Genomic DNA, 11,731 nt, shown 5'->3' on the forward strand with positions numbered 1-11,731 from the left:
GGATCATGCTGCGTGGACGATAAGACCATTTTACTGCTCTTTTGTTTATCTTCATTTTTTACTGTATCAAGCATTGTGTGTTATCCATAATACTTTTCAAGTGTCAGTGTATCAACATCAGTGGTTGAATATCACAAAGCCACAGTTGATTACATATATAAGTACAAACACACTGCAATGTAAAGAAATTAAAATGGGGATATGTAAATAAATCACATCTTTAGTCTGTTTTTAGGAGTTTTAAGTTTCTGACTGCATGAGGTGGAAGTAAATTCACACTGATGCACTGATGTTACAAAAAATAAATGATTCCAATGATTCAACACGTTCAAAACCACAGATTTTTCAATTAAATTCCTTGTGAAGATTTCATGTACTTTAATTGATTTATTTCCTTTTTTTTGCTTCTTTATGCATCCCCTTGGATGACATAGAAGATGTCTTTTATGTCATCAAAGGGGCCTTCTTCATTTAGGAAAGCCGGATTCCAAGACACACCCACAACTCCAGCTTGATCCTGTAGAACGTAGTCTAGGTCCTCAGCATCAGAGATTTCAGACTCAGAATCAAGACCAAGAATTGCCTCCTCATTTTCCTCATCTTGTTCTGCATGGAGCATCTTTATGACCATAAATCATTTCAGACTTACAGTTGGTAAGTCTGAAATGATTGTGACCAGCCATACTAACACTCTGGATAAAGAAAATCAAATGCATATTTGCAAATGCATATCAATCAGACTATTTAGTATATAATGTTATATTTCGAGATTTATTTTGTTGATCTAGCTAAGGTTAGCTAGCCAGAAAAGAAGCTAACTAGCTAGTTGTAGTTGTAGCTACATGTAGTGATGTAGAAATACAAAATTTACGTTTGTTTACAAAGTAAGAAAGAAAAAAGGAAAATAATGGTTTGTGGTAATCAAAAACAAGATAGTTAATGAATACTTAGAATATAAAATGATAAAATACGTTTATTTAAAACATATAGCAAAGAAACACTCATGCATGAAATAACACAGGAAATTAATACGGGTCATTTTTGACCCATGTTATGATTGGTAGTGATACAAAAATGTTTTTTTTATTCAAAAAGTAACAAAGGAAAAATTAGAATAATTTGTGATGATCAAAAACAAGTTAATTGGGGAATACCTGAAATACTGAATGATGAAATTCATTCACTAAATGAATATTCATTAAAATCTGAGCCAAAGAATTCCTTGTCAGTTTGCTTTAATGTCAGCGTCAGTGGTAACAGATTCACTTGATGTCTTAGACTGTTGCAAAAGTGAAAGATTAATACGATCTGAAGAGAAACAAGAGATGGGTTTTGACCTGAACAGATCTATTAGTCTGTTTATGTAGTGATAGTGATATTATCACCTACTGCCAAAAGGAGGGAAGCCTCGTTTTACAACTTTAATTCGATTACCCCCCTCCCGTCTTATGTAGTTCACAATGTAAGTTCAACCTCCACACAGGTTATAATGTTTCTATTAAAACACTCAACATTATTAAAACATGAGGGGTTTGATGCAGTTTGTGATGATGTCGGTTCTGCAGAGAACTCGCGTCACCGACGGAAACAGGACGGCCCGCCTACCTCTCGCGGGATTTCGCCGACGAGACCCACAAGCGGAAGTAAATAGTGGCCATGGCACGTTAGCTTGCGTGAGGAGACACAGTGGAAAGTGAAGCGTGGATTTCCCTTCACGTTGAACAGTTAAATATTACTCCCCAACAGCCATGTTTTGTTTGGCTGAACTTTGACTGATGCCGCTCTCGCTCCATGTTCACTTCCAGGACAAATGTATGACGAGAGTTGAGGAATCAAACCGCGCGCTTGGGGCCTGGAACAGACCTCCGCTAACTAGCTAGCTCGCCTGGCTAACGCTGAGCTAAGTTTAGCTCAACGCTGCTTTTGACGCCCCGGCCCCAATCAAATATTACTAAAGTGTGACCCCATTGAAAGTAGCAGACTCGGCGAGTGACATCATCCCGGTGGCGTTCACCGAGGCCGCGGTGGAAGTTTGGCTGCATCTAAAATGATCATTGAAAACCTCGATGCCTTGAAAACATGGCTGTCTGAGACCCTTGAGCCCATGTAAGTAGCGTTAGCCGTTAGCATCACAAGCTCTGGTCGTTTATTCTTTATTCCCGTGGTTGTTTATGGGTTGTTCTCCTCTCGTCTCCAGCTGTGATGCAGACCCCTCCGCCCTCGCCAAGTATGTCGTTGCCCTGGTGAAGAAGGATAAAAGTGAGAAGGAACTCAAAGCCCTGTGTATCGACCAGTTGGATGTATTTCTTCAGAAAGGTAGTTAAATCCCTCACCCACCTGGTTCCTGACATGTATTATTTCCCCCCAACCTGCGGGTCACTGAGGTAAACCACGATGTTTGCAAACCGGGAAAAACGTTATAAAAGCAGTTAGCGTGGTTCTGGCGTTACTTCTTGAATCACGTCAAACTGAAAAAAAAGATGCGAACGGTTAGCTCTGTGAACATATGAGAGAGATGCATTTACTGGGATAATTCATCCCCTGCTTCACAGAAGCCTTGTTTTATTTATCTGGGTTCAGCTGAAGGATATAAATAAGTATCAATGTATTCAAATGTTTGCTTAGGTTCCTCTTCTTCTTTTTCAGAGACGCAGCTTTTCGTGGACAAGCTGTTTGAAGCCGTGAACAACAAAAGCTACCTCCCACCGCCGGAGCATCCATCCTCTCTGGGCAAAGTTGAGAAAGACGAGCAGAAAAAAGATGATGTAATTTTCTCTCATCATACTATGGTACCACCGCATGATACGCTTTAAACAAGAGGAACACGCACATCAGAGGCTCTCTTTAAATACATGTTATTTATGCCATGTTGCCCTTTTTTGTTCAGATAAATCGGGATGAAGAACGAGAGAAGAAGTTTTCCCGGCGGCTGAATCACAGCCCTCCACAATCAAGCTCTCGCTACAGTAGAGATAGCAGGTGCGTGCACACCTCCCTGTTGAACATTTTGTCATCAGCTCGTTATAACATTTAGCTAATTACTTTGTCGTTGTTTATCCACATGTTTAGGAGAGTCGATGACCGCAAGAGAGACGATCGCTCCAGGAAGAGAGAGTACGACCGCATCCAGCCAAGGAGGGACTCGTACCGCGAACGCTACAATCGCAGGAGAGGCCGCAGTCGCACCTACAGTCGTAGCCGCAGCCGCAGTTGGAGCAAGGACCGCATCCGGGATCGTGACAGAGAAAGGGACAGGGATAGAGACAGAGACCGGGACAGAGAGAGGGATCGAGAACGCAGCAGGAGCAGGACCCACAGCAGGACCAGGTCTCAAAGCAGGAGTCGAGGTAAGACTCCAAAGTCCAGGTTTAGAAACACAACTGTGTTACCCTGTTGGTGATTTTGCCAGACAATGTTAACATTTGGTATTAATGGACCGTGTTTTAATCACTATTTCATTCTTACTTGACAATGGAAACAGAACAAACAACAAGCTTTATCTGGAACTTGGCTGTAATTAAACACTGCATATGTGAGCACAGAGAGAAGCAAATAGATAAAGGGTGAAAACCGGCTGAGACTCAACTGAATGCAAATATGAAGTGTGATGTCATGAATACACCAATAGGCAAATTACACTATTTTCCATCTTTTTGAACAGCCTTTGGCTACATCCCATTTCAAGTAGTTGTTTACACCAAAAGTTCCCAACCACATCCTCAATTTTGCACATGGACCACACATGGTCTAGCCACATACTAAGACCCAGTCTTGTTTTACTACTATTCATGGCCACTGTCTGTTCACAGAACGAGATCCTGCAAAAATGAAGTTCGATCATGAACGCGTGGAGAGGCCAGAGAGCGGTGACGGCTACGCTGCAGCATCCCAGGTCTCCACTGCAACCACTACACACTTCCCTGTGCCGTCACTGAGCAGCACCATTACAGTCATCGCCCCCACACACCATCACAGCAACAACAGCAGTGAGAGTTGGACAGACTTTTGCCCTGATCTCCCTGTCGATCGTGTCCCTTTTGGTAGGGGGCCACCGCCTCCTCAACAGAGGAATCGATGCCGTGACTATGATGGTGAGAAAACTTGGCAAAACGTTTTGCAGGAAGTCTGCAGACATGCTGTTTTTATTATTAGATTTCAGTGTGATTGATGTTCTACCTGTGTTTGCTGTGTTTTCCAGAAAAGGGTTTCTGCATGCGTGGGGACATGTGTCCTTTTGACCATGGAAGTGACCCAGTCGTTGTGGAAGATGTCAATTTGCCCAATATGCTGCCTTTCCAACCTCCGCCAATCACAGGTGTGGATGGCCCACCGCCACCTGGGCTCCCACCCCCACCACCTCTCATGAACCCCCCACCTGTAAACCTGCGGCCCCCTGTGCCCCCACCGGGTGCCCTTCCACCCAGCCTTCCACCTGTTGCAGGTATGAGTTCAGTTTATATGAACAAAACAAAACTCAGTCAGTGCAGGTTTATCCAGCTCCTATTCTCATTCTCATTAGCAAAACAACATTAGCATTAGCAATGCAGTGTAGAACTTTCAGCTGCTGCTATCAGCAGATATCCAATACTAATAATAATTGATTAATAAATATATTTTTCTGTGTAAACCTTCATGAGAACTAGTTTTAAGTTTAGATTGGTAGACAGAAATACATGTAGTGCTGCAGCTAATTTTTATTTTCATTATTGGTTAATCCTCTGATATTATCTCAGTTAGATAGTTATTGTACATACAGTTATTGTCATACTAACATAGGCAAGTTAATATAATCAACCAAAGGACAAGCAAATTAGTTTGTCAAGTTGTTGTTTTGCTTCTGTGTTATTAATTTTGTTCTGTCTGACACAGGTCCGCCTCCTCCCCTTCCTCCGTTGCAACCATCAGGAATGGATGCTCCTCCCAATTCCATCACAAGCTCTGTTCCCACCATCGTCACTTCTGGGATGCGACCCTCACTTCCTCAGGCTCCGGGGCCGCTCTTCAACGCCGGTAATGGCCGTGTGTAAAGCTCCACATTTAGGCCCTGTCCCAATTCCTCTCCCATGGCCCTACCCCTTGATATGAAGTGCCCTTCGCTGGTAATTTCTGAATGTACCACGTTTGAAGGGGTGTTTGAAGGGCTACATGGCCGCCCCTAAGTCACATAACGAAATGTGACAACACTATCCCTCCATGGCCACGTGCAAAACGAAGGGGTTGGGCGAAGTGGTACAGCTATGGGGTGAATTGGGACCGGGCATTATTTTAGTATTTATGACTACAGTATTTATCACTGTTAATGTATCTTGCATTTGCGCTTTTATGAATTAAATAATCCTCTCTGCTTAACAGACAACTATGAGACAGATGTGTACAATCCTGAAGCTCCCAGCATCACCAACACCTCCAGACCAATCTACCGCCACAGGGTCAATGCCCAGAGACCCAACCTGATTGGCCTCACAATGGGGGAGGTGGACCAGCCAAAGAGAGGTATTGTTCTCGTGAACTGAGCTATCGGAGCTTTGAATAGATTGTCTCAAAACATATTATCACACTTTGTCCTTTGGCCTGTGTGCTGCCTGTTGCTGCTTCACAAACAAAGAAAACACCATTATTACATGGTACTGTATTTGTGTGGAGTGTTATGTAGTTTCCAAACTGATCTGTCAGCATTTGTCCCTCACCAGACAAGATTCCTAACAACTGTATGCGGATTGTAATGGAATCTGATCCGAGAAATAGACCAGCTATTTCTCACGATGGAGGCCTCCTCTCAAATAAACCTTGGTTTGACAAGTAAGACACATTTTCCCTTTTTAAGATAAAACAAGTCATATGCTTCCCCTTAACATATTGTTTAAAGAAAATTCAACTGATGTGTGATTTAATATTTTCCTCACTGAATTATTCTATAATTTCCCTTCTCTGCTCAGACCCAACTTTATAAAACCCAACCACCAGGGCTACCACAAAAGACCTCCGTTCTCTACCAACACCAAGCTGCTGGTTCGGCAAATTCCCCCAGATCTCAACAACATCAGCAAACTCAATGAACATTTCAGCAAGTTTGGCACCATCGTCAACCTGCAGGTCAGTGCAGCGGTGCTACGGACATGAAGTCACAGCTCTGATGTTTAATCAGGAAAACATGTAGTTACTGTGTCATGCAAACAATGAAGCTGCTCAATAGGTCACTGATGTGTATGTAGGTTAAGGGATTTAAAAACCACTACAGAGTTTAGTTGTATTTGGGATTTTTAAGAAGTGGTTTAAGTTTTGTCTTTGTTACTGGTTTTTATCACTCAGTACCTCCACTTTGGCTACATCCACATTAGTACATTTTATTTTTAGTATGTATCACTTTTTGGAAAATCCTTTTGGAAACCTGAGAATTGCATCATAGAGTTGAGGTTGGGTGGTCAACTTTGCCACAGATTGAAAAAACACAGTTTAGGGTTATGGGGGAGCAGCCAGTAGCAGTTATACAGTTTCTCACCACAAGGTGGCTGCAGTGCTCCTCAACAGTTTTTTTTCTACCTTACGTTACTTTTATTAAGTTAATTTTGTCCTTTGTCTTCTTCGTGTGAAACACTCAATGCATGTAGTTTACTTGTGAAGTGTCCGGAGCTGCATTTCTTGTGTTCTATCCCTCATATAACCTCATTAAGTTACTGTGTTACTATGTGCATTTGATAACCTTACACTGTTGAGGTACAGTTCAGATAAATGATCCAGGATTCACAGCTTGTGTAAAATTCTTCAAATACCTGATTCATTTGATCTCTTTCTACAGGTGGCCTACCAGAACGACCCAGAGGGGGCCCTGATCCAGTTTGCGTCTCCAGATGAGACCAAGCGAGCTATGCAAAGCACAGAGGCTGTTCTCAACAACCGCTTCATCAGGGTGCACTGGTTCCGTGATGATGGGAATGATGTACATGGCCAGTCTCACCCACAGCAGCAGCATCAGCCACAGACCCAGCCAGGCCTGGTAAAAGCTGATTTTAACATTGTCATTCATGAGTAGTAGAGTACAAGCACTGAGTTGGCGAGTAACTGAGTCCATCTACCAATCTGATACCACGTCTTCAAAGTACATTAGTTTCACCCAGATAAAACTGCTTTTCTTTCCCCGGAAATCACTTCTTCTTTGCTGCTCCAAAACAAGTCGTGCTGCCCTGTGACTGGCAAGTACTGTTTTCAGAGCGGTAAAGAAGAGGTGATTTAGGTAGGAAAGTCTAAATAAAGTGGAAAAGGCAGATGCAGCCAAAAAACTGAAATATCAGAACTGTTTCATGTACCTCATTAATCCTGACCTATTGTGATTAACGCCTTTTGTCGATCAGCAGCCTTCAGCTACCTCTCTGAAGCAGTCAGTCAAAGATCGCCTTGGACCAATGCTCCCTCCTAACTCTGAGCCCTCCCAAGACTCCAGTGCAGCCACTCAGGTGTGTGTGATGTGAGGTTCTTACATATACTTGTCAGTTTTCAAAATGTGGGTATAAACATGATCTTTTTTTATTTAGAATCCCTCTAAAGTGTCAGTGAAGGAACGTTTGGGCTTTTCCTCAAAACCAGCACCTCCCGTTGAAAAAGTAACCCTCTGTTTTGAATTTTTGTTTCTTGGAGAATCTGTCCTCCTACTTCAAATCATGTTGAATCCTTTGTGTGATCACTTTTCTCCCCCTTTGTCAGGTGTTCTCTACATCCATGGGTCTCACAAAAACCGTGTACAACCCTGTTGCCCTGAAGGCAGCCCAGAAAACCTCAGAGGAAGCTCTGAAGAAGAAACAGGTGAGAGGAGAAAACAGAGGGAATGGCAGGAAGAGATACTCTAAGGGAAGAAAGCAATTAGTTTTCTCACACTGAAAACATGACCCTTTTTACAGGAAGCTCTAAGACTACAGCAGGACGTACGGAAGAAGAAGCAGGAAATATTGGAGAAGCACATTGAGACACAAAAGGTGAGAAAGCGTATAAAAACTTATATATATTCAAGTGTCCCTATCAACTGACAGCATTTAGATCTACAACCTTCCAACACAAAAATTAATTCTCAGCATGGGAGCTATAAAAGAAGTCTGACGCATCTCTAAAGCAACACGAGGCGACAGAGTCCCTGAGCCAGTCAGTGGACGGCTGTGATTTGTTTGTGGAGCTAAACCAACAGGGTTTGAAAGGTGTTTCTCCAACATGTGCACTGTGTGATCCGAGTAAAAAGGGATTAAAGAACGAGTCATGGTGCTAATTTTGACCCAAAATGTAGTTGTGAGTGACATAATCTGTTTCTTACCATGTGACCTGTGGCTGACAGTGTGTGCTTCATGAGGTAGTAATATAGAGCAGCTAATATTTAAATTCTTTGTCTTTCTGCAGCTCCTGATATCCAAAATAGAGAAGAACAAAGCAATGAAGGCCGAGGACAAGGCCATGATCATGGCAACTTTGGGCACGTTAACCAAGAGCATCACCAAACTGCAGGAGGAGATAAAGGGAATCTCAAGCAGCACCAACAACCCACTACGCATCAACAAGAGCAAGGCTCAGGTAAACATTCCCCCAGCTGCCACCATCCCTACAACACATAGACACTCAAAAGTCCTACTCTTCAAAACCAATAGATTGTGATGTTTAAGTTTAGATTCTTTTGTTGGCCTTGGATATAAAACTTCAATCATCTAAAAGTTCTAAGTGAAAGGAGTTTTTAATACTTCCAGGCACAGAAGGAACTGCTGGATGCGGAGCTGGACCTGTACAAGAAGACTCAGGCAGGAGAGGACACAGCATTACTGAAGATCAAGTATACCCAGCTTCAAATTGAGGTATTTACTTGCACTTGAAAGACAAAACTGTCTAAAAGTTCTAAAATACACAGCTGGCATTTGAGGTAACTTGTGCTCTGGCACCCTCAAATGGTATTCAGATATTTGTGCTCTCTTTTACATTGTTCCATTTATGTGCTTTTGTTTTTTGAATTCAGGCAGCTAAAAGAGGACTCCTGTCACCAGGGCGAGGCAGGGGGGTCCACAGTCGTGGCCGCGGGGCTCACAGGTCCCGGGGGAGGGGCTCCAGAGGACGGGGAAGAGGTGTGCACGCAGTCGTGGACCATCGACCACGAGTGCTGGAGATTTCGGGTTTCACCGAGGCCGACTGTGTAGACCTGCTGCCACACTTTGCTGTAAGTCCACTGAAAAACGACTGAAACATTTCTCACTGTTGTCCAATGGTGCAACAACACTAAAAGAAAAACCAGAACCAGAAAAACCAGCACCATAACAGTCACTTAGGATTTTTTTCTGTAATATTTTACCTGGTACTTGAAAAAATTCTTAGAAATGCATCTTCTATTATTGCAACAGTTGAACAGGATTGAATGTGTTTTGTAAAGTGACCAAAATGTTGTCTGTTCATGATTTTGAAGCAATTTGGAGAGATTGAAGACGGCCGGATAAATGAAAACAACCAGTCAGCTGTCATCTCTTTTAAGACCAGAGCAGAGGCTGAACAGGTGAAACATTTCCCTTCCTCCTCTGTATTGTTTTATCTTGACTGGAGCTCTGAGCTGCGGTCGAGTCTGCTTCACTGCACCTGACTCACCTGTTTCCCCTCGGTCATGTCCCCCTGTAGGCGGCTCTTCATGGAGTGAGGTTCAACAACCAGACTTTACGCCTGGCGTGGCACAAGCCTGCCATTACTCTCAGTGCTGCAGATGCTGATGGAGCAGAACCAGAAGATGATGAGGTTTGTGGGCCTTACTCACTTTGCATATATCTTTATTTATTCAGAGTTACAACAAGTCAAATTTAGGATCTTCCACATTGTCTTGGTAGTGGTAAATGAACGATAACATAATTAATACCTAGAATGTATTATTTGAACATATTCAGGTAATTACATTTTAAACTTCTAATGAGAATGGAATTGTTCCCTTTTATAGAAGCTGGTGATTTGTGTCAGCTTCTCTGTAAAGTTGATAAGTGAGATAGTGTGGCCCTTCATATTGATACAAAGATTTATTCTGAAGTATTTACTTTTAAGGGAATATTTATGGTAAACTCTCTGGTCAGATAACCGTTCAGAACAGCTTGTTTCTTGTTGTTGTACAATTGGGGAACACAAGAGGGAGCCATCAAACATTACAGCAAGCATCACACTGTCAAACTGAGAATTCTGTTCCCCTTGAGGTTTTCTGAATATACGTCGAAAGTTAAGTGCTGAAAGTAAAAAGTTTAACTAGAATTGTTTTCTTTTCCTCCTCAGTACCCGGAAGAGTCGCTGAGTGAGGACGACCTGCTGCAGGACGACGACGAGGAAGAGGATGACAACGAGCCACGCTCCTGGCGCAGATGAAGACCAGTCACATGCTCGTCTCTGGGCGCACCGGTGCGGAAAAGGAGCAACAATCCAGCAACTTTATTAGATTTCAATGCCTGTTTAGAAGTCATGTTTTTTTCTCACAAAAATGTAACTAGCAAAAGAACATTGTGAGTTTGATTAATTTTAATGTGTGTATCAGATGCAGCAATGGTGAATTTTTTAATGCTCTTAATGTAGAACTAGAACTTTTTTCTTTTGATTTAGTTATTTTGTTTCACAGAACACATACTTTGTTTGGACATGTGACACCTGATCCAATTAAGACACATTTGTTAAACTCTCAGTTTAAGGAAAACCAAACCTACATTGTAATTTCACAGCATCACAGGCCGTAGCTCTTGCTGAAAAGTATTAGATTGACTTAAAATGCTCATGTGTAAATATTTTATGTCGGGGTTTAAATGATTTGTATGAACGCTTGGCTTCTCAGTTCTTGGCTTTACTTTGAATTGTACAAAAAATAAAGAATTGAAATGGTCTGAAAACAAAACTGCCGAAAACAAAAAAAGAAAAACAAGAAAAAAAAAGAATCAAAAAAACAAAAAAAAAATCTTTGCAGTTAAAAAAAAAAAAGACTTGAGTTGAAAAAGACCATTTCAAAAAACAAAAAAAAACTTCCTCTTCCCCAAAAGAGCAAACAATCCTAAAAAATCCTATCAACATTTCCATAATGTTGGGTCGGTAAGGTAACTGAATATTCAGCCCTGATTTTAACGCCCAAGGTAAGAACATGACGCAGTCTGTAAATGTTTTATTTGCAAACAGCAGAAATGTATTTAACCTTTAACATTTATAATCCAGATTCCAATAAAACAATAACACCTTTTCTTTTTGTTGCAGGATGTGTCGGCACTTTCCAGCCACCGGTCTTCTTCCTCCATGAGGCTCCAACATTTTACAATGTAAACTTTTATTGTAAACTAAGAACAGCTGTATTAAAATACTATATTTATAAACATTTAGTTTTAAGTTATTTGACTTGAGTGTGATACTTGTCTGATGTAACTTATTGAACCAGTTATTTTATTATTTTGGTTAATGAAAGGCAAAGTAATATTTAAGCTAAGACCTAAACTTTAATTATATATATATATATGACTATGATGACGACACGCCAGGTACCCAGATCCTTAGTATTCAAGAAAATATGTTCATTTAGGAGCTCATCGCTTGTAGAGAGAACTTGACTCAATTGACCCTTTCTTTAATATTGCAAGATCAAGCGTTTTTATGTTATGATTTCGGGTTGTCCGCGCGTCTCATTCTCGTGAACCTGATGTACCTCAAGAATGTCTTGAGGGAATTTCTTCAAATTTGGTACAAATGTTCACTTGGACTCAAGAATGAACTG

The 11,731-nt window shown here is 41.6% G+C and overlaps 1 protein-coding gene across 5 annotated transcripts; it reads left to right on the plus strand.

Annotated features, from left to right (window-relative positions):
* The first annotated feature begins 1,577 nt into the window (after nucleotides 1–1,577).
* Nucleotides 1,578–11,338, plus strand: rbm26 (RNA binding motif protein 26). 5 transcript variants are annotated; one of them, XR_004613365.1, is made up of 23 exons: nucleotides 1,634–2,106; nucleotides 2,198–2,316; nucleotides 2,647–2,765; nucleotides 2,888–2,979; nucleotides 3,070–3,347; nucleotides 3,810–4,091; nucleotides 4,199–4,441; nucleotides 4,870–5,010; nucleotides 5,353–5,493; nucleotides 5,691–5,799; nucleotides 5,937–6,093; nucleotides 6,797–6,994; nucleotides 7,350–7,451; nucleotides 7,530–7,598; nucleotides 7,699–7,797; nucleotides 7,893–7,967; nucleotides 8,380–8,550; nucleotides 8,721–8,825; nucleotides 8,984–9,181; nucleotides 9,425–9,511; nucleotides 9,631–9,744; nucleotides 10,264–11,102; nucleotides 11,221–11,338. XR_004613365.1 is itself a non-coding variant. In XM_034580793.1 (22 exons), exons 1-22 carry the CDS (start codon nucleotides 2,048–2,050, stop codon nucleotides 10,351–10,353), a joined length of 3,045 nt encoding a protein of 1,014 aa, XP_034436684.1. In that variant the 5' UTR covers nucleotides 1,578–2,047; the 3' UTR covers nucleotides 10,354–11,336. The 5 variants fall into 5 exon arrangements, 4 of the variants coding, with proteins under 4 accessions (XP_034436684.1, XP_034436674.1, XP_034436691.1 ...); XM_034580793.1 differs by having other exon boundaries at nucleotides 1,578–2,106; nucleotides 7,353–7,451; nucleotides 10,264–11,336; XM_034580783.1 differs by having other exon boundaries at nucleotides 1,631–2,106; nucleotides 10,264–11,336.
* Nucleotides 11,339–11,731: the final 393 nt, after the last annotated feature.

This window comes from Hippoglossus hippoglossus, chromosome 3 (genome assembly GCF_009819705.1).
Source record: "Hippoglossus hippoglossus isolate fHipHip1 chromosome 3, fHipHip1.pri, whole genome shotgun sequence".
NCBI lineage: Eukaryota > Metazoa > Chordata > Actinopteri > Pleuronectiformes > Pleuronectidae > Hippoglossus > Hippoglossus hippoglossus.

What these genes read in the sequence shown, in the direction of transcription:
- rbm26 (XM_034580783.1), top strand. Translation starts at nt 2,048, where the DNA reads ATGATCATTGAAAACCTCGATGCCTTGAAAACATGGCTGTCTGAGACC. An exon ending in CAGCACCTCCCGTTGAAAAA is followed by an intron (nt 7,599 to 7,698) that starts GTAACCCTCTGT and finishes CCCCTTTGTCAG; the next exon opens with GTGTTCTCTACATCCATGGG. An exon ending in ACCTGCTGCCACACTTTGCT is followed by an intron (nt 9,182 to 9,424) that starts GTAAGTCCACTG and finishes ATGATTTTGAAG; the next exon opens with CAATTTGGAGAGATTGAAGA.